At 39.4% G+C, this 24,610-nt stretch overlaps 1 protein-coding gene across 11 annotated transcripts in view; it reads left to right on the top strand.

Moving 5' to 3' along the window:
* The window catches only part of prom1a (prominin 1a), a 67,933-nt gene that overhangs the window by 20,913 nt on the left and 22,410 nt on the right, over window positions 1–24,610 (top strand). For 8 of the 11 annotated variants that reach the window (XM_053505799.1, XM_053505802.1, XM_053505804.1 and 5 more), the window contains exons 2-9: window positions 8,604–8,662; window positions 9,340–9,366; window positions 13,279–13,484; window positions 20,815–20,935; window positions 23,112–23,175; window positions 23,272–23,361; window positions 23,540–23,763; window positions 23,971–24,045. In XM_053505799.1, the coding sequence (XP_053361774.1) occupies window positions 8,604–8,662; window positions 9,340–9,366; window positions 13,279–13,484; window positions 20,815–20,935; window positions 23,112–23,175; window positions 23,272–23,361; window positions 23,540–23,763; window positions 23,971–24,045 (866 nt within the window). The remainder of the gene's footprint in view (window positions 1–8,603; window positions 8,663–9,339; window positions 9,367–13,278; window positions 13,485–20,814; window positions 20,936–23,111; window positions 23,176–23,271; window positions 23,362–23,539; window positions 23,764–23,970; window positions 24,046–24,610) is intronic. The other 3 variants (XM_053505801.1, XM_053505809.1, XM_053505810.1) reach the window with 1 other exon arrangement.

Here is a 24,610-nt window from a genome sequence, read left to right on the forward strand (position 1 = left end):
TTTAATCTTGAGTAGCCCACCCCTTGTTGTGTGTTCTGACGCTTTCCTTTGCGAACTAGCATTAATCTTTTCAGTCATTTTATACAGTGGCTCTTCTATTAGATCATTCTACATGGGCAAGCCCCCGACCCCCCCACACACACACCCCTCGATGCATGATTAAGCCGTAGCCGTCCATGAGCTTGTCAGCGGTTCATTGGTTTTCCTTCCTTGGTCCAGTTTTGGTAGGCCATGATCACTGCAGATCGGGAACATCCAAGGAACATCCGGGACAAAAGGTTCACTTGCTGCCTAATACTGTATAACTATAATTACTGTGATAAGGGCCAATTTGTGATAATACTTTTATCCATGAAGTGACATCTCTGCCGTTTGGAAGAGGCCTATACTGGAGTCTGTAAATTAAAAAAAGGAAGAAGAAATAAGTTATTGTTGCTTCAAAAAAAGAAAAATATCTGTTGCTTTTTTCCTTAGTCAGGATATTAAAGTGGTTGGAGGACATTAATACCTGTTTATACCTACAGTATTAGTCTAAAACAAGGTCAAAATTGAAATTTTTGCTATATTTGCTTTAGTTTGTTTTAGTTTTTAATTTAGTTCCAAACTGCACATAATTTAAAGGTGTAAATAAAACATTTATTAAAGGACATGTACATGTTCTCCTTTTCTTTATCAGCCAAATATCAAGAACTGCAGGTTACAATTAAAACTTTGTCATTTGACTCAGTCTGTGCCTTGTGTTGTCTGTTTAGCCCACAAAATGAAATATACCTTCAAAAAATGTACTAATTAAATCATTTAATTTCTCACTTCAATAGAACCGCACTTGAGGTCACATCTACACACCTTGCTCAGACATGCTGGAACTTCCCAGTCCTTTAGGTTCAAAGTGTGCATGGTTGCTGTGTTCACAGCTGGTTAAAAATCGCATCAAAGGAAAAACGCCATGGTTTGTTTCAAACAATACTAAACCGTACATACAATAAAGAGATCAACAGTGAGTCTCTAATAGTGCTTAGATTTTGAGAACTTTTGGGAAAATGAAAAAACCTAATGCTGTTCTACAACACATTACCTACATATAAACACTTACCTAAAGAATAATCAGTGCGAGCAAATCTCATGTTTCCTGAATGGACAGACTCTAACACTGAGTTAAACTCATTCAAGCATTTAAAGCGTTTTTTATTAGCAGTTCTCACGTAAAAGAGAAGATTGAGCTTTTCTTTCCCTCCTTTCTTTGTGAGAAAAAACCGAGAGCATGCTCCTCACCTTGGTAACCGGTTCCATGGTTACAGGCGAGCCGGGTTTGCCTCATGTACGCTTGAGCAGGTTGTTATTGTTCATGTTCTGATGTTTGAGCATGTTCAGTCTAGCCACTAGAGCTGAGACTTAACTCCCTGAGCTAATGAGTCACGAACACTAATCTGCACACACAACGGGAATTCTGTTCGTACGAAACATGAGAACTTTCTAGATAAAGCTTTACAGTAGATGAGAGAGTCGTGACGGCGAATAATAATATGAACAAGCATTTTTACCACATTCTTCGAACATAATGCGTCAGAAAATGTTACTGTTATTTACTGGATAAATGCTACAGGTATTATTGCATCATAAATATGAGCGGCGTTCAAGTGAAACTGGGACCTGTAAATGAAGGCATGAAATTGATTTGAGGTTCGAGGTTTCAGAAGACTTCAAGCACAATACAATGATGTGACTCTACATTCCGGAAGAAGGCTGCATACGGCCATACCAGCCAAGGTGGCTTAGAGCAAACTACGGTCATTCTCATTAACATTCAGCAAGTGGAACGACCTCATGAGAAAAAGGCCTGGTCACCAAAGGCATTCTGTGTTTGCAGGACATTGCACAACCACATACTATTCACTGCACAACTTGCACATTACAGGAACTTAGCGGTGAGTGATTTGCGGAAATTCCCCATATAATCCTGATTTTATGCATTTGCAGATGTTTGGGCCATTAAAGGGGTTCCTGGGATGATCCAGTTTGATCATGGCTGAAGATGAGAAATCTTTCTACACTGATGGTATTTCAAGCACTAATGAAACACTGGGATGAGTACATTAGTGTATCAGGGGATTATATAAAGAAGCGAAGGGAGTTTTTACTGTTATAATCAAAAGTCCCAGTTTGACCTGAACGCCCCTTGTCTTACAGCCAGTCAGCCAGTTTCAGTATGCAAAAGAAGACCATGCAACACGAGGTTAACAGGAAATAGGGGTGGAAAAAAGTAGCTGTAGATATTGGGTGCTCAAACTAGTGGGTGGGAATGGGCAATTACTAAATATAGACTTTTTAAACCTTTAAATTTTACTTTAAAATAAAAATATTTGCATGTTCTCCCCACACCTCCCCCCAATAGTGTACTGTACCATCATTGTTGTATCCAAATTGCCCTTGGAGTATAATTGGGGTATGAGTATTGGTGCTTATGATGGGTTGGCACCCCTTCCAGGTTGTACTGTACTCCAAAAGTCCCTGCGTTCAGCTCCAGGACCCCCATGGTCTCACACAAGATAAGTGGTGCATACAGTAGCTAATGGATGGATGGATGGATTTCCCCAAAAAGTACCTGAACAATTGAAAGTATTTTCTGACAAAATCGTTGTCTTTCATGAGGTTAGTACTGCAATTTAAGCAGTGTCGGCTTTGTGTATGCACGGATTAGAGTCTCAACTGTACTGTAAGGCGCTTTGGTGTAAATATGGATCATGAAATCTGGCAGCTTCATCGCTTATCCAGTACTATGTATATCCCTGAGGCTTGGCCCTGTGAGCAGGAAATTTATAAATATACTGTACACAAGAGCCAGTGCCAAACTCGGCTATAGAAACAGATCTCCTACACAGATGCACACAGCTGCGCGGGAGTAATCCTGTTATTTGTTCACGTCTGCTCAGATGTTGCTCTGCTCTGCTCATCTTATTGACAAAAAAAAAATCTCTGCAGTATTTTCTGTTTCTTATTGAACCCTATATCTCTTGCTTTTTGGTCTTTATACTGTAAAGTTAACTTTAACAACAAAAAACTCCTACTCTTGAACCTGCTTATCTTGAGGAAACACATTCTCCTGGTTCGGTACCTTTAAGGTGTAGCTTTACTAATCCCAGTCTTGGTTAAGGTGTATATTTGTACATTATTTTATGGTTAAATTCAGTGGATTTCTCCTAAGCTGTCTCTTACGGAACGTTTGGAACAGTCAGGAGTTCTTGTGTCACGACACCCCTTTGCTGCTAAGATTAATTAGTTTTATTCCCAGTGTTTTTGTTGATGTTCTAGTCCTGTCCTGTCATTGTTGGACTGTTTTCCTGATTGTATCCATCTGTTTTGGATGAACTCCTTAGATAGTCTGTCTGTTTACTGCACATGCTTTTGTGACCAAGCCATGTTTTTTTTTTTCTTCATAGCTATGCATACAGTATCTTGTGCTTCCTGTTTTGAACCGTCATCCATTTTCCTGTCTTATAATTATATTTTGTTACTTTTTTCCCTCTGACCTTATTGGAAACAAATGTTGGATTTTTTTCCTAATCAACAACACACAGAGTCTCCACACTTGCATTCTGTATCTGTGTGTTACAGATTTATTGTGACTTGATTCATATGAAATAATAATAATAATTGTAATAACATTGTAATAAAATCTATAAGGTATTATAACCCATAAAATCCTAATTTAAATTATTGTCAAATTTTAGATATTTCATATTATGAGTACATTTATTGTTTTCTTGTGAAATAGGTTTCTGTTATCACAAGGGATTAGAACTGTGAGATTTAATTGATCGCTTGTTTGTCAGTTTACTTAATTAAATCGTCATTTTTGATTCAGAATTAATTTGCACTTTAAATTAATGCAGAAATGTTAAATGGGCTGAAAATAAGTTAATGGCATTGATGCGATACTCCCACCTACTGTACTGGAGTGTGGGAGCAGGGGATTGGCAGATAAAAAGATTACTTATTAGATTAGTTAGTTTTAATACTTGTACAAAACCTGTAAGAAATATATTTGCTTCAAACAAATCAGTCAGTAAAAAATGGTCTATTGAGTCAAATAAAATATCTAATCAAATTGACAGTCTACCTACTGTACTAAGAACCTGCAAAGTTGAAAGTCCTGTATCCTGAAAGATCAGTTACCAGTTTACCTTCACCTGACTGTTACGAAATGCTCACACTGGAGACTCCTTTAAAAAAAAAGAAAAGTTATCTCCTAAAAGACAACTTCTCCAATAATTAGCATGTTTTTGTTGTTGTTGAATTATACAACATAAATTTGTATTGGATTATGTGAAATATCTGACATCCAAGGTCCTGTGAAGGAGCTGTTACTATGGAAACAGGAAGGTATTCGAACAGACCTGAGATTTGAGTTACAGCTGGAAGCAATGTCAGGGCTGCTGGTATAGAAAAATAATCCACATCACTTTAGCCGTTTTGCTGATGCTGGAAAACCACTTAGATCTTGTGTAATTAGAAATCCGAATGAATGAGGTTCTAACCGTGTCTCTTTCTAACATAATAAAGATTAAGTGGATCCTCCAGTACTGGAACGTTGCCCATATCGTAGCAATGGAAAGAGTATATTCACGTTCTTCTGTCTGTGCTGAACTTCAGGATATAAAGCCGCGCCTCCTCCTACACTATTTATTCAGCTATGTTAACCATCTTCAGTGCTTGTTATTCTTGTATCTTAATATTCGAAAATTGACCTTCACAGTTTGACCCATCTTTCCCTCTATTTCATCTCGTATTCACGTTCTTCAGCAGCCTACAGTATGCGATCCCTCTGTCCATCTCCTTTCAGGGATATTTCTTTTCTTTTGAGAGCTTGTTTTTTAACTTAATGACAATAAAGCTACATTTTGTCTCGAAATAAATTCCAAGATATGATACGTGAACTATAACTTAAAGAGACATCATAACCATGTGTATTTGTAAAGTAGGAGAACACTGGATTAAGGAATATGAGATGGAAACATATACTGTAGGCCCGTGTCCACTGGGTGTTTACAAGATTATAGCAAAGGTACATGTGGTTCTGGGGACTTGGCACCCTCTGGAACTTTGTGTGAGCAAACACGTGGAGCACTGGGGACATATGGGTAATTCATGAGAAATTTAAATGAGGGAACATAGGCCTGTAGAAGAGCAAGAAGGGGTTTATATGGTGTAACTCCATAACTGGTAATATCCTTATTATTATATTGTGACGGATGTAAAGCTTTGATGGTGATTTGGAGAGGTTAAGAGATACAGACAGACATACAGTAGAGGCCACACCTCCTCAAGAGGCCACACCTCCCTCTTAACAGGGACTGACACAGAGGCCACACCTTCTTCCCAAGAATAGACAGACACCGAGGACACGCCTCTTATTTTAGCGGGCCTAACATAGAGTATCACACCACCTTCTTTACCAAGAATGACACATATAGGCCACATCTCCTACTTTACCGAGACTGATGCACATAGGCCACGCCTCCCTATTTACTGGGATTGGCGCATATAATGAGGGGTTTATGGTTTATCTTTACACTTCTTCTAATTATTAATTTGTTAGTGATTAAGTTATTATATAGTTTTAATGCAATAAAAAGCCAGATTTAAGATTTAACAAATCATGCTCCCCATTTTTCCGTCCCTTGCCCTCATTTTTTGGTCTCTCTCTGCATTCTGATCGCAGCAGCGTTAGTGGGCGATGACATCCTGCTGGGATGATGGGATTAAAAGGAGGATGAAAGGACGGATGAGTGCGGGCATGAAGGAATGCGACTGAAATATAGACAAGGATGCAGCATTAAAACATAGCGGAGAATTCGAAACCCGACGCAGCCGCTCAGGATTAATTGAAAAGTCGTCTCGCTGTTCTGAAATTCTTTGATCAGAAAAGGATGAAAAAGGAGCAGATGGCGTTATGCTGCTACTTTAAGTTTGGTATCAATCCTTGGGGCTTAGTGGCACAACTAGCAGATCTGTTGTATTCCCTCACACACATATACACGCCTGTCAAGTCACTGTCAGATATGGAGATATGCACATTTTCTGCACAAAAAAACATGAACTGAACATGTACACAAATATAAAAGATTGTGTTGGTTTGTCCAATTACTTTTGATAATGAGGGGTGAAATAAGTCGTGTGTTTGCTCTACTGATCAGGAACGCATCTCAGCAATCCGTCCGCGTGAGAGCATCTGTCCTTCACTCAGAATGATGTAAAGTAGGTGCAATCAGTTGTTCCCAGGGTTTCGTTACTTCCTTGTGTTTAGTTCATATCACCTGGGAAAGACTAAAGAAGGTTGGCAGTGCAGCAGCATCTTTAATTTCACATGCAGTTAAGTGAGTCATTAGTCATTACAGTGGATATTATATTTTAAATATTTTTACAACGTCTGTTTTTATAGATTCTGTCTTAAAGGAGCAAGAGATTTTTATGATGATAAATAAAATGCCTAATTGGATTCAAGCAAAGCCTTAAGAAACTCCCCCACCTCCTCCTCCTCCTCCTCCTCCTCGTTTTCCCATAGGTTGAGAAAAGAACCGAACAAACCTGAAAGAGAATATAAGAGTAGGAGTACAAAACCATGTGGCTGTCGGAATCGCACTTGTTAGCAGCGTTGCGCATTAGCATTTTTTTCCTCCTGCAGCACGACAGTGTGCTTTTAGACTGGAAAGTCCTGCATTGCACCAAGTCGAGGCAGTTGAATATCAGTGTCTTCCACCCGGACACCTCTGGCTATCTATTGCTTTTGTTGACAAATGAGTGTAGTACAAGTTGCACATGGTGAAGTCTTGGAAATGTGGTTCGCACACTGATTTAAAAGTGCCGATTGCGGGAACTGCTTTAAGATGGAAGTGAGTGCAGGGGAAAAATAAATTTGTATGGTGACCTGGAACAACCCTTTAATCAGCATCTGTCAACACATTTGTTGCCTTTAAGCTGGCCATGCCTTATATTTCTGTCATTCAGATAAGCTTAGAATTAGCACAAGCATGCTCTATTGAACAGGCATCATTATAGCAGCAGATGAGAATTTTGCTGACACAGAGTATTCAGCATCTCTTATTTGCATGTATGGCATAAAATTAAGTGATCAGTGCAAAATGCCTAAATATCTTTTGAGTGCCTTATGGCTTTTCTATAAAGTCTAAATAGAAACACACAACGTTTGATTAATCCCATCCACTTGCACCAAAGTTTGGCCGATCAAATCCACTCCTAGAAAAAGTTTTACCAATCAGATCGCTTCCCTCCAATAATTTAAACAATCGTATCTGCTCCCACAGAAAATTAGCCCAGCCACCTCTGTGTCAGTTTTCCAGACGCACAAGTTTTGGCAGGAACTCTTAAAAAATCTCTGACCAATCCCATCCACTCCTGTGCCAACCTTTTCCTTCAAGGGGGTTAGAGCAACCCTGTCCACTCTCGCAGGACGTGTGCCCAATTCAACTTTCAGCTGCATAAAGGTTGACCAATCCCATCCACATTCATTCAAATTCATACACTCCCATATGCTTAAGTTCCTACCCAGATAACATTTAACATAACTCATCAAATCTATCCCTACCCAATAATTTGACCAATTTGCCATACGCTCAAGGTCCTGTCGAAAGTCTAACCAGTCCTGCCTGTTTCCTCTGATGGTTTGACCAAACTTTTTGGCTCCCAGAGAAAGTTTTGCTAATCCCATCCACTTTCACAGAATGTTTGTGCCAGTACCTTTAAAACTATGCTCAATCACATCCATGCCTGCTGGAAGTTCTCATATGCCCAAGTATATTGACGGCCCACCCTTTCAAAAAATCTGTCCAGTAAAAGCAGGGAACAAGATTAACTAGTAGCAGACAGTTTCCTCTCGCAGAACTGCACCTGTACCTGTTTATTCTGCGTCCTCGAGTGTGGCGTGCCAAGGGGCGGTACATGCAGCGGATGCCAGTTGCCATAAAAGAATAAGAATGGTGTACTAATAAAAATTTAAAAATGCTCTGGTTTTTACCGGCTAAATGCTCTAACAAATGCTCACCTTTGAGTGTTAAACTTTTTATTCTTATAGAATAAAAGAAGAGGGTTAGTTAGTTGGATTTTTGATATGTGAAATTAATAGAAATGTCAAATAAATCAAAATATTGTGTTTAAGGTCATATATATTAATTGTTTGTTGTATGTAGTAGATCACTTTGCCGGCCCGCTCCGTTGGCTACCACCACAAGTAAGGTTTAGACATGTGAAAAACACTGCATTTACTTACAATAAATAACCACCTTTCATATCTAATGGCCTCCTTCCATCTTTGTGAAAGTAAAAACCGTGTAGGGTGCCAATGCCAGTACTTACAGTTAAAAAGGATCTGTTGTCTTTACACCCAACACCTGGCGTTGACCTACTCCGTACTCTCAGACAAAACTCTTGCAAAACTCTAAGCCTCCATTTTCCAAGCTCAAGTGTAGCCTGAAGCTTCCCAAGGGTTCTTCAGTGTGTTGAAACGGTCACAAACCATCTGGTCAGCACTCACACTATGAGAATCCTCCGTGCATAAAAACAAAAACTGTTCTCCTCTGTCACTGCAGATCTCGTCATCCAAGTGGCAAAGGACAAGTTCGGAGCCATCAAGTCCGAGTACCAGAAGGTAAGTGTGTGCGTGAAGCTGTGTGTCTGTGTGTGTGTGCTGTACAAGTGCAGTAGTTGAGCTCAGGAGACATGTCAGTTTTTCATTAGGGTGTTAATTGATAGTGACATCCGGAGAGAAAATCTTTTACCCCGTAACACAGACTCTGCTGCAAGAGGTACAGTACTTGTTTTTTGGCAATGACCACAAGAAGGACCTATTACTTGTTTTATTGCTAATACACGTAGCTTCATTAAACATTACCCACAGTCCCCCTTTTCAAGTTGAGATTTAAGAACGTAGAGGGTATAGCAGAGATCACTTGATATACTGTAAGTGGCGTATCCTGTCTGTACGCTTCCATTTTGTCCCATTTCGTCTCAACAAGCTGTAAGAGGTGCAATGATTCCTCTGTAACCATGTTCACTCATTTTGCCCATTGCCTCAACACACTTAAGAATGGGGAGTTCCAGATATTTTTGATTCTCTTGAACCGTAATTCTAATTAATCAGATACTAATTATTGGGACTTAATCCAGCACAGTATTACACCTTGTTCCTAGTTCTTAAGTGCTTTGTTTGCCTTTTATCTACCTGTTGCTTTTTCTGACCATCTTTTGTGCTCTTTTTTCCCCTGTATCCTTTTTGTGTCTTTTTTTGCTTTTTCTGCATGCCTCTCATCATCTGGCTATCCCCAGCCAGAGAACATTGTTCTGACACTGCAGGTAAAGTGTGCACTGAGCCAGCACCCTTATCATCCTTCAGTTGTCCTTTATTACCCTGGACATTAATATTAAAATAGCACTTTCCTTCCTTAATCTACACTTCAACCGTACATCTTCCTGTAGCTCACTGATTTTTCCCATTAAGGCTTTTTCTTCTTTTAGGTTTAGTTATTACAGTATATACTGTAAATGTCTTTGTTGTGTCACAAATGTTGTGATGTCTAGATATTAGAGTTGCATAAAATGTTTGGATCCACTACCGGACGGATCTACTGATCGTGTCTGCACTCTCCAACCTTAACAGTTTATGTCCTGTAGAAGTTCTGGTCATGCCCGTCCTCAACCATTCTTACTCCGTCCACGCCTGGTCACACTTTCATACACTATAAGGCCAAATTTTACCTGTCCATATGTAGTTTTGAAACATTTAATTTCAGATCTAGTCTTTTTAATGTTTAGTCATTTACTTTCTACATTATATAACAATGCTGAAGATTTCAGATCTATGTAATAACATGTGGAGACACAAGTCAAGTGCATTTGCAAAACCCATCAAGCAATATGATGAAACTAGCTCATATGAAGATCTTCCCAGGAAAGCAAGACAAAAACTTACCTCCGCTGCAGAGGAGAAGTTCATTTAGAGTCACCAGCCTCAGAAATCACCAATTAACAAACAGGACCTCAGATTAGAGACGTTATGGAGGATTTACAGATCATCAGTAGCAGAAACATCTAAATATCAACTGTTCGAAGAGATTAGTGGATACTTTGGACGCCTTCAGCATTGTTTTACAGTGTAGAAAGAAATCAAATCAGGAAAGGCCATGGAAGTAGAAGGTGAAAGGGCTCTCCATTGGATGTTGGATGGTAGATGTGTGGGAGTGTGCCTATTTAATGACATGACTTTGCCTGATGTAAGGAGACCGAATGCAGTTGGCATTCCAGTTCATTCCAAAGCTCGTCAGTGAGGTTCAGGTCAGGACTCTTCACCCTTGGCCAACAATGTTTCCAAGAAGTTTGCGTTCAAGGGAATATTTATTGTGCCTGGCAGTCTGAACTTTGACTGAAAATCCTTCAATGTCAGTATGACCCAAAGAAACTTTACCTGTGCCACACATCCCCTGATTACAGATGCCTGCTTTTGCAGAAACTCTTACCAAGTCCTCCTACTGTACTACCAAAGAAACATGTCTTCTCTTCCCTGCAGATACTCTGACCGTGCCTTCCCACTCCTTCATAATATCATCGTGTGCAAACCTACTGCACTTGCAGATTTTCTGGCAGCGCCTACTTCCTTACCCAGAAACACTGAGTGTCCTTTCTGCTCCTACAGAAGTGTGACTAATCTCACCCACTGCTTTAGTTATGATTTTTTTTTTTTGTACCCACCAGCATGCATCATTTTCTAATGAATTCAATTGGTTCTAATTGCTGACATATAAACATATTACCTACTTAAAGCACAGAGACCTGGACTAAAATATATCACTTAATGATGAATGAATAAATTAACTACGCACAAGCAAGCATAATTATATGATGGCCGACGACTAATCACGTAGAAGTATGACATTTTTGTTGAGACCTGTCGGATCTGTAACCTAATGCACGAGAGGTTCCTTACTCCATTGCCAGCTCAGCAGCACCCCTTACATGTCTATTACCAATTACTTAAGAATACTGCAGCTGTTATCTTTCACATGGCCTTAACATGGTCATAGCTTCTATACTTCTTACTGTGTCTAAAAGTACATTTCTTTGAATCCCTTTCCTGTTTTCATAACCAGTTTATACTTTATTTTAAACCGCACACACACACACTGTTATAATCTAATTGGCATGTTTTACGCCTATAAATTATTGGCTATTAGAAATTTCCAAAAGAAGCTCTTGCATGTATGGAAGGTGATAATGATATATATATAATGCCGTTAATGTTATAGATTAGAGGCAGTGGGTGCCCAACAGTTGAAGCTCTGGGTTGCTAATTTGGAGGGACAGGGTTTAAATCCTGCCACCACCAGGTTGCCACTGTTGAGACTTTGGCAAAGACCCCTAACCCTATGCCTTAAAAATCCCAGCCACTGCATTGAGTGCCAGTCCCTGGCCCAGTTAGAAAATGGGAGGTGCCAGGAATGGCATTCAACATAAAACCTGTACCAGACCTTGTGGATCAAATAATCTGAAGAGCCAACCCATAGATTAAAAGGGAAAAATCCCCCCCCAAAAAAAGAGTATAATACAGCAAGTTCCCTTCATATGAACGAGTTCCGTTCCGAGAGCTTGTTCATAAGTCCGGTTTGTTCATAAGTCCAACAAACATTGCCTAGACGCTAGAATACTAACATTATTGGCTATACACAGCATAAAATTAACATGTTCCATGATCTTGTCCTCATTCTTTAGAATCATGCCAACGGTTGAACGATTCATGTTAAAAATGTGCGATGTCTGCCATATTCTCTTAATTATTTTCACTTTTGTCTCCATCATAATGGCATGGCGTTTAACCGTCCCAGCTTCATCTGCGCTGCTTTTATACTTGCGTCCGGACATCCTCGGATACACGCTGCATGCACGTGACGATGTCTGTAGGACATGTGATCTAACTTTTGTGATTGAACATGTGCAAAAGTTCATAACTTGAATGTTCATGTGTACGGAACTTGCTGTTCACCAATATTTGCTAAAATTCGGCAGTTCCTTTAGCAATAGACGCATACCTTTTGTGTAAAAAAAAAAAAAAAGGTTTGGTGTTTTTTGCTAAGCCCTAATAATAGCCCAACCTTAAAAAAAAAACACCTGACCTATTCAGTTACAGGAAATTTCAGAAGGTAATAGCATTGCATTGAGTTCCTTCACTCACTCTGTCTCTCTGAAGCCCCAGCTAGTTAACCTCAGAGCGTTGGACCCAACCCCGGTCATTTCTTTTGAGAACTGAAAATCCATCGCTTGTGCTCCATGTCCTGAGTCTGTACCCTGTCCTCAGAAAGCTTGATGGATTGACTACATTTTTTATTAAAGGCACGCGCTCTTGTTCATGCTACATTAAAGTGACGTATGTCTGTCTCCGCGCCAGGCCTTAAAATGTCCATTTGCTATAAATCTGTTCAGACATGCTCAGGTTCCCAACCTCACCTTGGCCTGAGAGCAGCAAACGTTTTTACGGGAATATGAAACTAGATGTAAGCCAGGCAGACAGTGAGACTGAGAGTCCTGGAATCTGGAGCCTGGAGAGCTTCCAGCAGCTCATTGACTGTGCATTGCTAAGCAGACAGCTCTCATCATTTACTTTTGATTAATTAATTTAACACGGTGAGGGATTTCGCGTTTCTGATATATTTTATTCAGTTTTCGAAATAAGGGAGTGTTTTAAATCGAGTCTAGTTTTCAAATTACGATTAAAGATGGCTGAAGATGAGTCTGATCTTTTGTAATTCAATAAACAATCAGAGCCTTAAAACAGACATCCATTATGATATCAGATGTCTTGTTGGTGTGTGTTACATTTCCTGATTTATGAGTAACTCTCCCGTCCTGTTCCCTTCATTAGTTTGTAGTGTAAGCTCTAACAATGGGGACTTTTAGTTTTTAACAGCTGTAGTGATGGCTGCTGTGACTGAGAATCAAGGTAAAACTGAGGCAAAGTGATTAAACAACAAACTTATGCATGACAAATCGGCTTTCTGTGATCTTTGCCGTGATAGATCAATGGCTGTACGAACACGTTTTTCAATTAGTCACCATAGCCATCTTTGCATATGTCAACTCTTAAAGGTCCCGAATGTCTTTAGAGTTTTATACTGTACATTTCCTGATTACTTACAGTCTTCTGTTTATATTCTACACACTGTCATAAGCACCGAACTCAATGTCCGGAAGGTAAAGTTTAAACGTTACGTTGCGCAGGTGATTTACTATGAGCTGGGCTTTGTGGTGTGCGCGGTCATCGGGATTCTCTTCATCGTGCTGGTGCCGCTGGTCGGATTGCTCTTCTGCATGTGCCGCTGCTGCGATAACTGCGGAGGGGAGATGCACCAGAGACAAAGGAAGAACGCGGACTGTCAGAGAGGCCTGCTCACCACGCTCCTGCTCACCACCACCTTCGTCATCACGTAAGTGCTAAGTGTGTGTGGGTGGATACAGTACATGTGGTTATCTCCCAAACTGTACTCTAAACTCCTAATAACGCTTACATCATTAAGAGCAATAAGTTAAGCGTGTCACGTCCTCAATAGTACATCTTTGGCCAAAACTATGTGGACACCTAATCATCACCAAAGTGACCAAATCCGTGACCATGCACTTGAACACAGATTTGGTCCCTTTTTCTATTCTTACAGTATAATTAACCTGCACTCTTCTGGGAAGGCATTCCAGTAGACTTTATATGGGGATGCGAGTTCATTGAGCTACAGTAGCGTTCTTGGGGTCAGGTACCGATGTCAAGTGAGAAGTTCTGGTGCACGGTCGGCAGTCAAATTTGTTCCAAAGGTGTCCAGGGCTCTGTACAAGACACTTGGGTTATTTCCAGCCAACCTTCTTTTTATTGAGCTCACTTTTAGTTCCAGTGAAAGAAATTTGTATTGCTACAGCATACAGACATTCTAAACAAAGTGTGCACTTTCACTTTGACAAGTGTTTGGGAAGAAAAGAAGCACATCCTTGTGTGATGCTTAACCTACTTTTCACCATGTAGTGTCTTTCAGGACTATTTTTACTTTGCTTTAATCAGTTTCTGTACCGTGATGCTATAACAAAGCAATTTTCCTATTGAGATCAGTTACCTAAACACCCATTCGCCTACCCACCTAGCCTCAGCTTTGTACACCTATCCACCCACCTAAGCCCAACTTTTCCACTAAATAAAGCTACATAACTAAAAGTAGTCACTAAACTACGTCCTACGTACTTACCCTCCCACATTCCCCCTAAAATAGTAGCACAAACCATGTGCTTTTTGCAGTTTTATGACCTTTATACTGTATATGTACAGTAGTACCAGTACAGTGACCATTACATTGTGCTCCTTTGTCACACAATATGAAGATGATGATCACTTAATGATCTGGTCATGTGCATTGCATCACTTAACAAATAAATACAGCATTTAAAGCTTAAAGATCAAACTTTCTGCCAGTGCATTTCAAAATACAAAAAAAAATGTTATGTTAGATCAAGGGTTATTTTAAATAGTATAGGTTTAAATAACGACAAATCTCCCTTCTTTTTTTTTTTTACATGAGTAGATCTGTGTATGCAGATTTATAGTATATACTGTAGACGCATCATGTCAGTTTAGAGCAAAAACCAAAAAAAAACCTTATGCATTTGCTTGTGTTGGTGGTCTTGGAAAAACTTACTAAAAGCTTACGACCTTTGAAGTGTGAATGACATGTCGCTTACCTTAAAGGCCATTCAGGTGGGCTGTTACAAACAAAATATATGACAAGAAAAACTTTCTGTTCTTTTTTTTTTTTTTTTCCATTTTCATATCTGATTTAAATAAATAGACCAATTTGGTTTCCCCCCTAATGTGACCTCATATAAGAGGAGCGCTTCTTCTAAAAGAGGTTGTTGCTCAGCAGTGCTGTTCTATGCAAGGGTGTGGCTCAGCAGTAGCACATTTACTGTACATAGACCCTAAAATAGAGTGAAAATATGGGACCTTTAACAAACTAAATGCAATGCCTTTACAGTTATAGCAACTCTATCAGATGAGAACGCTGGCTCTTAATATACTGTACAGTAATTACCTTTCATTATTTGAAATTAAATGACCTAAAATGCGTTATCTTTGTGACTGCTATGAATTCTGAAAGATTAACAATATTAAAGAGGATTGGCATTCAATTCCAATATTAACTACCATCTTTAAACGGACACATTTTTATTTATCACGGCCATAAGTTAATTGTCGTAGCAACAAGCACACTTCCATGCTATCCTGATAGCATTTGAACTTTTTTTTTTTTAGGCAGTTGAACTTTTTTGGGAGAAGCATTACTACTGATCCTACCTTTCAAAATATGAAAAAGCCGGACACACAGAGTCCATAAGGGCAACAGAACAAAACCGAACTCGAGGTGGTTTATGGTCGCTTCTTTATTAGAGATTCCATAGGCAAGGCTCGGCTGCCTGGAGATGAACAGCTCGGTCAGCTCACACACATATTAAATCCCCAGGGCCAGGAGGCACCACGGCATGCTGGTTCTAATGAAGCTATTACAGTGACTGGGACAGAGCGGCAACCCAGAGTGAACCAAATTACCGAGAGTGGAAAAAAAGAAAAAGACTTGACAACAGTGAAAGAATGTCAAGTACCTGCTGGTCTTTTGGGAGCTAGACTGAAAATGCTCGAGCAAGATGACTTTGAAACACAAAAGATCATTGTTGTGAGCACAGTCCATTAAGACAGTCATGGATGACCTCTTGGCTTCAAGAAGCTCCAGGAATAAGATCACTCGCTGACATGCGAGTGACTAAAGAGGTCCTTTAAAGCAGTGTTTTTAAACTCGGGACACCCTTGCCCTGCACATTTTTTTTTTAAAGAGTTTTTTGAACAATGCTCATCATTCTTAGCGTCTGTCTATTGTGTAACGTGGAATGTCCTCTTCTCGGCCGTGCCCTCATTTTTATATCCTATTGGCAGCAGTGTCGGTGCTGGTGCCGCTCTTTTAAGGAAAGAAAAAAATCAGGAACCAGTTATACAGCTGAGTAAATCAAGATGTGACCCAATTAGCACGCAGCAGGCATGACTGCTCGTTACTGTCATCCTGCTTGCAAGATAGAAGTAATATTTCTCAAGGATGCTGCCACACACCAGAGCAGGGACGCTATAAAGTGATCAGATGTCACACAGGGCCTTCAGGCAAGGCTGCTTTTATTTTTAGCTCCTTTTTTTAATCTGACATGGCATCAGATATAAGAACTGAAGTCCGTGAGCAACACTCTGCATGGTGTCGCATTTCAGTCGTCTTTGTGATCTGATATTTTGGAAACTGCATTTTTCAGGGCGGTAAAATTAAACATCCATTATACATCCATACATCCTAGCATTGGCCAATGATATGCCATGTACAGTATTATTACTCTGGGAGAAGTTATCGAAGTAAAAAAAAATGCATTACAGAAATTACACTGGAAGAAGGAAGAAAATAATTGTACACTCAGAATGTGGTGTACTCAAAAGGAAACAATTGTCTCTCACTCGAGTTCCCAGCCTGCCATGGCCTACTTTCTCTCCTCACACAAGGGCAAGGGTGCTGGGGTAATGCTAGTGTATTTCAGACACAAAATACATTGCTTTAAAAGCTTAAAACTTTTTGGTATTTTGGACTGTGCACGTGCCTTCTGGCACATCAGGCAATGGATACACCCCCTCTGGAAATATCTATGGTGTGGCAGTTACGTAAGGGGTCAGGGTGCCATCTTGATGTCCGATTGTCTTTCACACACGATGGGCAATTTGGGAATGGCAGTTAACTCTGGGAGGAAACCAGAGTACCCTGAGGAAACCCTTCAAGTACAGGAAAAACATGCAAACTCCATCCACATGCAAAGCCACTGTGCCGCCTAGAGGTTGTTGTATCTCCTTAAATTAAGAAGAACATTTAAAGGAACAATATTACAAACAGGAGCTTATTGATGTTTTTGATATCTGCTGAAGCTGTAGGTTTATAATTTAATTGTATTCGTCCCATCCCAGTGCACACATACACATGCCATTAGGACCCTGCATGAGTAAGCGGGGGGGGTTAAAACTATTGCTTACTGTGTATTGTTAAAAAATGACCGATCTACAATACTGCATTGCAGTAAAGGCCAAATAAATGACCTCGGCTAATTTGACATCTCTTGCTAATTACTAAGAGCTCAGACCAGATCCTTGGTGCTTTTCTAAAAGATTGTGCCTCCTGATAATTCTGTCACTCTTCACCTTTAGTGCATCTCCACATCTCCTCACAGTGACTTCCTTTGTCCGGATCAGTCTCCTACCTGTTTTTCCTCAGCACACCGATCGTATTTCATCTCCGCATCCCAGGCCAGAGAGAAGCCAGCGAGTGGATCTGGAACAGAGATGTTGTTGGGTGAAACCAGACCCTGTGGGTCGGCCCCTGTTAAGAAAGGCATTTAATGGGGTTCTCACCCCCACCCAGAGCTCGAACAGCCCCCCTGTGAGGCAGCCAGGAGAGCACCGGGAGCACGGCGGGAATACAGCAGGGCATTGTGCAGCGGAAACACGAGCCTCATGCCCAGCAACAGCACGCCACATTTTCCCGTGCAGCAGACCAACACAAATTACGCAGCTTAATTAAGTCGAAACATTCATAGCTTTATTTCGGAAACATCTGTCGCATCCTGGCAAGAAACAAAGCCGAGGCGTGCAAGTGTAAATGATGAAACACTGAAACTAGTGCGATTTAATTAATCAAGCTTGCGATTCCCTCCTAAATGTTCCCTCCAGTCTTTACCAAACAAGTTTAACATTTGTTCTGTTCTGATTTACATGACATATGGTGTATGCAGGGCTTTCTTTTCACCCAAAAGTAAATATGGTGGAAGCTCAGCATACAAATTTAATCCGTAAATAATGTAAATGCAGATTATTTGTTCCAGCCACCCAAAAATATTATCAGTTTTACCAATTTCACACATTTTTTTTGCATGTAATAACAATAAAAACATTTAGAAAAGACTTGTAAATAAAGTAAAATATGAAATAGTCATTAACTTCACTTAACCTTAATATAGGATTCTTCTCGGCACCACCTGCTTTAAAAAACAAACTGAAAGCGGCTCCCTTTTCTTCTTGCTAACATTCCTGGGACCCATGTTGCTATGTCTTCACTAAATCTTGCACAAAACAAAATATATGTAAGAACGTGAGTGGCTTCCCACTGACGCAAACGACTTTTGATCGGCTCCCGGACATACGAGCAAACGGACATACGCATTGATTTTAATAGTAACAGTAGGTTACTTATAGCTAGCGTGTTATAAAATTTATAGTTTTGGAGAGGTGACTTTAGCTTAGATTATTACTAACATGGAACAATTTTACCAGGAGCAGTGGTAGCTCAAAGGGTTAAGGCACTGAGTTACTGATCAGAAGATAACTATTGCTTTTACGAAAGGATAGCTAGTCTAGCAGCCTACAAGTACTACTTACTTACCGATTTATCCTGTATACAGGGTCCCCGGGCCTGGAGCTTATCCCAGGAGACTTCCTAGATCACAGAGTACATCCTGGATGGGGTGCCAATACATCGCAGGGCACACACACGCGCATTCGCACACTTCAGGGAATTTAAGAACACCACTTAGCCTAATCTGTATGCCATTGGACTGTGAGAGGAAACCGGAGTACCTGGAGGAAACCCACCAAACCACAGGGAGAACATGAAAACTCCATGCACACGGACCTTGAGGCGGGAATCGAACCTGCACCCTGGAGGTGCAAGACAACCCCTAAGACACTGTCCCGCCACTAGTTCTACCAACATATTTAATACTTAGACTTGGTATATTTTAGTAATTCATTATTTATCATAATTTCCCAAGTGAATGGCCAGATTGCTAGCAAAGGTGTGTGCTGCTGTTTTAGCCTGAATAGTTTGTATTGTCTGGCCAGTGCTGGAATCATAAAGATTATTTAAAAAGTCGACAGAGAACATGAGTTAATTTTAGAAAATTGACAACAAATGAAGTATCAAGTCTCCTGGCAAGAAATGACCCAAAAGCATATGAGAGCAAAGTCTAAAACGATTAGCATGAAATTCAAACGGTTGGATACACACACTGCAATGTCGTCCCCCTCCAGGCTGCACACAAGTTCTTTCCGTATGTCTTCCCACTCCAAAAAAAAAAAGAAAAAGCAAATGACAGCAAATATTTCTCTTCCTGCCCTGGCAACATTGTCTTAATAAGGTGTCGTGTCTTGTTTACACATTCATTTTGGAACCGTCACATCTGGGTGGTAGTTTTTTTTTCAAAATACCTTCAGGCTAAAAATTAATCTTGAGTTTCTCCCTGCTCAAATTGTAAACTTTTTTTTTTTTCTTTAAGCGAGTAAACCTTTTTTCCCCCTCTCTACCTAATTGTCTTAGAGACTCACATCATCTTTAATTCCACTTGGTTCCCTGCGTAACTCCGATCTCCTGACCCAGCTGGTCCAAACAGACAGCATATTTACTTAAAAGGGAAGGAGGGCAAACGTTAAGGGGAGGAAGGGAGAATAACAAAGCCTCTTTGTGGTTCAGAGTTCAGTACAAGTCGCCTGAGCTAGTAGCGCTGTTGATGTCCTGAGAGAGGACGGGGAGACAGATGTCACCTTGCTAGTTCAGTAGTTACTAAATAGGGAAAATTTAAAATTGCTTCTAACATTGAAGCTGTATGCATGACAGTATGTGGTGGGGGAGATTTGGAGTCACCATGGCTACACTTTACTGCCAAGAAAATGTCTCTGCTTTGTGAAAACACAATTATACTACACCGAAACGACATGCAATTGTTCGACCTTCTAACCTTTCTGTGGCTGCCTGTCTGCATCCAGTTTAACAAATGCAACAATAAAAACACCCAGACTGCTTTCACACTGAGTACAGATCAGAGCATCCAAAAGTTTGGTACGTTTGAGTACCTTGAACACATGTACAATGTCTGGGCGTCGTACCGTGCCTTATTATTATTATTATTATTATTATTATTGGTAGTAGTAGTAGAATTGTCCGTACTTGGGTACACTTCGTATATACATTCAACAATACAGCAGGTGGCAGTATGCAACGAGCCAGCAATAAACACAAAGAGAAGAAGAGAACATTAAAGTCAAATTTCACCTAATAATATTTTTATTTTGGAATTGCTACAGTAACAAATCTTTTTGAGCCACTGCTCTTGCTACACGATTTCACTTGAAAGGAGCCTTTTATAGCGCTGGCAGAGAAACTGTGTCAGGCTTATGAATCAGTCCCTGCATTAACAGTTTTCACAAAGTGTTTTTTTTTCTTTCAATTACACAGCTATGAAAACGTAGCTGTCCTTCATACCCACACCTCCTGCTGCTACCTGCGGGGATGTTCGAAATTGCTTGAAATGAATCAGTGATAATACCTGATAAATTGCCTAAATGTAAAATTCTCTCCCAGCTTGAATTATGTTGTTGTTGTTTTTTTACCATGGTTCTGTGGCTTATTATATAGTATAATCATATATATACACAGTACATATATAATCTGAGTGGGAATTGTAATGATTATTTGCCATTTCAGTGTGAATGATGTAATGCATGTGGAAAACTAGGTGTTTTTTTTTTTTTGGATGGTTAGTTTTTTTATGTGAGTGCTGCCCTCTACTGGTTGGTTTTGTCAGTGTTATCATGAATTATCTAGAGCACTGATGTAGAATGATTTTGAGAGTATTTTCTGTCTTCTTTGCTCCCAGTGCCGGGGTCCTGTGTGCATACGCAGCCAATCAGAACCTGAGTTCTCAGTTGAAGACCATGAAGAGGCTTGTTAACAGTAACCTGAGAGACTTTTACACCTTTGCCAATAACACACCAGCGGTAAGAACATAAAGACTTTGTCCTGGATCACATAGCGTTGAAAGATGGATTAATTGATTCACATACTGTATGAGTATATTTAGGGGTGATTAATGGGACCTTAAGGTGAAAAAATGGATAAGTGGTTAAACAGGCAGTGGAATGAAAGGATGTGTAAATGGATGAGTGGGCAGATGGATTGTAACATAAATCAGCGGATGGTCAAAAAGATAGACGGGATCTATAAAGAGTTGGGATGGATGAACTGGTGGCTATAAAATGCATGGACAGATAAAATGAGTGGATAAGGAGATAAATAGATGGAGAAATAGAAGAGCGGCTGGACAGGTGGATGGATATGTGGGTTGGAATGGATAGTGGATGAATGGATGGGTGGAATGAAAAATGACTGGACAAACTACTTATAAGAACTTATACTATGGTATAGGTTCCATGGTAGTCCGGTGGTACCTGTACCATGATATAAAGTGCCGTGTACGTATTTGCTGATATACTGTAGTACATGTACTATACATAGTACTTTATGTACTATAGAATGGTCAAAAAGTATGTTATACATGTTAATGTACAATAATAGTATTGCTTATACTGTACATTATGGTACCATCATATGTATGCAACATTAAATACCATAGTGTATGTTGAAACTTAATACTTAATACAAACTTAATAAAACTTAATACACTGTACCATATTTCATCTACCATGGGAGATACAGGTGCTAATTATTGGACATTGAATGGTACATACCAATGGACATAACATGGCTGTACTATATGCCATTGTACATGATGTGCTCACAAGCAATGCACATAGTACAAATATTGTGGCATTTTAAAAATATTGTCATAACCATTTTTTTAAATATTTGTCACACTTAAATGATACAGATAATCACAATTTAATATTACAAAATGCACAACACCCTTTTTAAATAATAATTTCATTTTTTTAAGTGAAAAAAGCTGTCCAAACCTGTCTGGCTCTATGTAATTGCATACCAACAGTAAACATGGGGGTGGTAGTGTGATAGTCTGGGGCAGCTTTAGGACCTGGACAACGTGCCATAATTGATGGAACCATGAACTCTGTGCTCTACTATAAAATCCTGCAGGAGAATGTTCGTAAGCTCAAGCGCACCTGGCTGATGCAGCAGGACAATGATTCAAAACAGACCAGCGAGTCCACCTGTAAATGGCTTAAAAAAAACTTAATTAAGGCTTTAGAGTGACCTAGTCAAAGGTCTGGAGTTAAATCCGGTTGAGACGCTGTGGCATGACCTTAAACAGGCCGTTCATGCTCGAAAACACTCCAATGTGGCTGAATTAAAACAATTCTGCAAAGAAGAGTGGTTCAAAATTCTTCCGCAGCAATGTGAAAGACTTAATGCCAATTATCGCAATTAATACATGTTATCATCATTTAAAAACTACGTTTTGTATTTACTCGGGTTATATAAAAAAAACTAGTTTGATGATCTAAATCATTTAATATGCACATAAAAAAATTCATCAGCAAATTCTTTTTTATGGCATTCTAGTTAAAAAAACAACAGTAGAGCTAGCGCGTGTAATATGTAGATATGTAGCATATATAATATGGTAGAGTACGTATGAACATACCATATTGGATACCTGCTGTGCTTTGGTAACCACTGTGGTACTCAATATGTACCAGGGTATTCACCAAAGTATTGTATATAACGGTATACACTGATGGTGCATAGTACCACCTCTGATCCCCACCATGGTAATGTTTAAAGTACAGCTATAATTTTATTGTACTATATTAAGATAAATAGTACTGTATTTTGTTGTGTTTACACCCAAAAATAATTCTTATGGGTGGTGAATTGATGAATAATTGGTTGATGTATGGATTGATACACAGACAACTAAGTGAATAGACAAAGATAAATGGACGGATGATTGATGGATGGATAAATGGATGGATGGAATAGCTGATGCATAGACAGACAGATGGATGAATGGATGGTGGATGAGTAGGTGGGCAAAGCTTTGACAGATGAATGACCAGACATACCAGAAAATGGTGAATAATTAACTGATGAATGGATTGAGCTGTGTTACAGTAATGTTGCACATCTAAAAATCCAGTTTAATTGTGTTTATTATAATTATAGGTTGTAAAATTGTTTATATGATCTCTTTTCCAGCAAATCGATTACCTCGTGTCTCAATATGGAACCACCAAGGACCATGTTCTCTTTGATCTAGAAAGTGAGTTATACAATGTGGGTGGCAGTGTCTTGTCCAATACATGCTTTGATTGCTTGTGAATTGATTGTGTGTGTGTGTGTGTGTGTGTGTGTGTAGATGTAGGTCAGTTGTTGGGGGGAAAGATACATGATGGGCTCGGAAAAATAGTGCTTCCTGCCCTGGATGAAGCACAAGACATGGCTAAAGGTAGAACATTCTTCTTCCATGCTATCTTAATCAGTCATGTGAACAAACCATTCATGTTTTGTCTTTGGTCACTTTTGGAAACACAAAAGATAACTGTGACAGGCACATCCTTTGAGATAGGGTCATCAGACTTCTTTCATACATTGAGAATGTTTGTGTGTGTCTGTGTGTGTGCCAGTGATAAAGGATACTAAAGTAGCTCTGGAGAACGTGAACCAGTCGTTGGGGGTTCTACAGCAGGGCACGGCACAGCTGCAGTCTAACCTAAGGAAGGTGCGAGCGGATATCATGAACGCTCTCGACGACCCGCTGTGTGCTGACCCGCAGTCCCACATGGTTAACATCTGCGTGAACATCCTCAGCTCGCTCAGCCAACTGGAGATCAGTGCTAACTACTCATCGGTAAGTTTAGGGTTAACCTCAGTTTAACTATGCAAGAGCATCTGATCATCAATTATTAGGATATTAAACAATGTTGATGTAAAATGTAATACTTATAGACATTGCAAAAAGTTAGACAACTATTCTTGATATTTAGGTTGAATTGTCTTGACCTGACTACAAACGTAAGACCTAAATTGTTTATAAACTGCTGTCTGTGTGTTTCAGCTCCCTGGTGTGAGGGGGCAGTTGGCCAAAGTGAAAGACGTTTTAAAGACCAACCTCAGCCAGATAGTTTTCAAGGTACCTGAGTATAATCATAATATTGGAGTTTTGATGTTATGTTCATGTTGTTAAAAATAAAAATTGGAATTACAGTAATTACAAGCTTTCAAAATCTCGAATAGCATTTTTCTCTCTGGTTTCTCACATTCCCTGACTGTGGCAGGTCGTATAATGCAACATAATGCATAGACACCTAGTTATAGGCACTGGATCAAATTAATCTGTTACAGCTGTGTATTAGTTTGATATTTAAATTAAATTATTTAAACTAAACGTATTAGTTTGTTATTAAGTCAAATTTGGGTGAATTTATTTCTGATTTTAACAAATAATAAAAGAAACTACTGTAGACTAGTACTGTATTAAGTAAAAATAGAGAAAAAAGGTCATCTAGGGAAACAATTTTAGCAGGTATAATTTGAAAAATATTTAAGCTTTTTTTTATTTCAGTATTTCCTCAATTAAATAACTTACATAATAACATGAACATTGTAGCTTTACAGTAAAATGAAACCACATATAAAGAGATTAGTTTGAAGTTTAGTGAGTTCCTTAAGTTTATAATTTAAAGTATATAATTGCA

The sequence above is a fragment of the Clarias gariepinus genome, chromosome 10 (genome assembly GCF_024256425.1).
Source record: "Clarias gariepinus isolate MV-2021 ecotype Netherlands chromosome 10, CGAR_prim_01v2, whole genome shotgun sequence".
Taxonomy (NCBI): Eukaryota; Metazoa; Chordata; class Actinopteri; order Siluriformes; family Clariidae; genus Clarias; species Clarias gariepinus.